The sequence below is a fragment of the Geospiza fortis genome, unplaced genomic scaffold, assembly GCF_000277835.1.
Source record: "Geospiza fortis unplaced genomic scaffold, GeoFor_1.0 scaffold271, whole genome shotgun sequence".
NCBI lineage: Eukaryota > Metazoa > Chordata > Aves > Passeriformes > Thraupidae > Geospiza > Geospiza fortis.
The window spans coordinates 2,460,068-2,462,082 of record NW_005054405.1 but is presented as its reverse complement, the minus strand read 5'-3'; the positions used below and the strand labels follow the sequence as shown (position 1 = coordinate 2,462,082).

The 2,015-nt window shown below is 38.1% G+C and overlaps 1 protein-coding gene across 1 annotated transcript in view; it reads left to right on the top strand.

The window, feature by feature from the left end:
• The window catches only part of GTF2A1L (general transcription factor IIA subunit 1 like), a 10,081-nt gene that overhangs the window by 5,931 nt on the left and 2,135 nt on the right, over positions 1 to 2,015 (top strand). The window contains exon 7 of the mRNA XM_005426212.1: positions 971 to 1,259. Within this exon, the coding sequence (XP_005426269.1) occupies positions 971 to 1,259 (289 nt within the window). The remainder of the gene's footprint in view (positions 1 to 970; positions 1,260 to 2,015) is intronic.

Sequence of the window (2,015 nt, the reverse complement as noted above, 5' to 3'; positions counted from 1 at the left end):
AAGAAAATGTTTTTCCTTCGGGAAAGATTCCTGGATAAACTAGAACTCAGCTAGAGCTGTATGGGAAACTTGAGTGATTTTAATTAACAAGCCTCTTTCCTGACCTCATCTAATTTTAGTGCCAGAAATTATTTGCAGATGTTTGAAGTTCAGGCTGGCTTGGTGACTTTGAGTTGTAGTGCTCATATGTGATTGAGACAAATTTATTAAATGCAAATTTAATGACAGTAATGCCAAATGTCTGTAAATAGAAAGTGTAATGTTGCTCGTCTGAACTCTGATGGCAGCTTGATGAAGGCTGTCTGTAGTGAGAATGGGAGGTCAAAACAAAGTGTTCCTTTCCTGAACTAGAAAGTGTATGTGGATGGGAATTAAGTGCTACAATAAAGATTTAATGAGAAACTGAAGATGGCTGAAACCTTAAAGCCCTTTTATGCTCCTGTGAATGCTCTGTTTAGGAATTCTGTCACTTTTATGAACAGCAACTTGAAGTACTGAAATATTTACTGTCTCTCCCAGCTTTTTATATCTTATTTAAACAAAGCATTTTGAATGAGTTGAGGGAGAGGGATCAGTTCCTCTTGACTTTTATTTCAAAAATGAAAAATGCTATTTTTGGTGGTGGAGGAGTAGCTTCCTTTTTTGGTTTTTTTTTGGGAGGGTTTTTTTTTGCAATAGAAGTTCTTAAGTGTCCACTTGATTGCTGTTTTTTGAGTACAAGGGTGTTTAGAGAAAAGGGTAAGACATTTTTTTTCTGTGTTGCTGAGGAATCTTGGACCTGGGTTCCATTTAAGTTAGATGCAACACAATGTTTACAAATGTACTCAGGTTTTACAAGCAGTAGGACCTGAAACTCTCACATTAGTGCTCCTGGCTTGTTGATACATTAAACAAAACTCTCAGGCTTTGTGCTGAACACGGGTGGAGTTGATTCACAAGCTGTCCCTGGTCTCTTTCACTGCTGTCCCACGGAACCTGCGGAGCAGGCGGAATCCGATTTACCGCTGGAGAAAGATCTCTGCAGTGACATTGAAGGCATAAGTCAGCTCGATGGCACCGGGGACGTTTCTTCCAAGGAACAAATACCACATACAAAAGATAAAGAAGAGAATGAATTCATTGGCTTTATTGATTCAGAGGATCTGAGAGTTCTGGATGATGAGGAAGACTATGATGAAGAATGTGACAGTTCTTCAAATATAGAGTCCAGTGGCAGTGATGGGGACAATGAAGACCTCCAGATAGACATAGTTGAGGAGGTAATTTACTTTTAAGCCTTTAGAAGCACATAACAATATTAGATCTCTCAACTGTTGAATTGTTGGACCTAGAACAGTTCCTGCTTAGTTTGATGCAGGGCATGTGCAGTGAAGTTACAAACCTCTGGAGATACGAGGTACTGCAGAGAAATTACTTGAAAGCTCATTAAGAGAAGTATGGACAAATGAAAGAACTGTTGGAAAGTAATTTGTTTATTGGATGAATTAAAATACTTAGCTATCAGAATTAAACTTGTAGACCCCTGGCCTCAGTGGAATGGAGCTCTTGACTTAAGTAAGATACTATTTAAAGAATTAGATTTAAATATGATCAGGATACAAATCTAGGTTTCCTTTCCTTCTGAAAGACCACAGGGGATTAGAGAAAAATGTGATACAAGAACTTTGTTCTCTGTTTAATGCCCTATGTTTCTTTCAGTGCCCTGTTAATGCCCTAGGTTTTCCTTTTTCTTAAAGATATGCAATTTTGTATCCTATGGGTTTGTTCACAAGAGCATCAATTTGTAGCATTTGCACTTCACATAAATACAACTTGATCAGTATTTCAGTTACCGAATACTGCTTTATCACTTAGCAGTTTTGCTTTTTTGACCTGTGTTTTTGTTTAGGGTGTTTTGGGTTTTGAGAATGCAAACATGTAAAATGAGGTTTGGTGCTTGTAAATGAGGTTGGTGCAATGTGGACTTCACAGCCTCCAGGTCTTCATTTTTGCAGTGGTACCTTTATTGTTCTGGG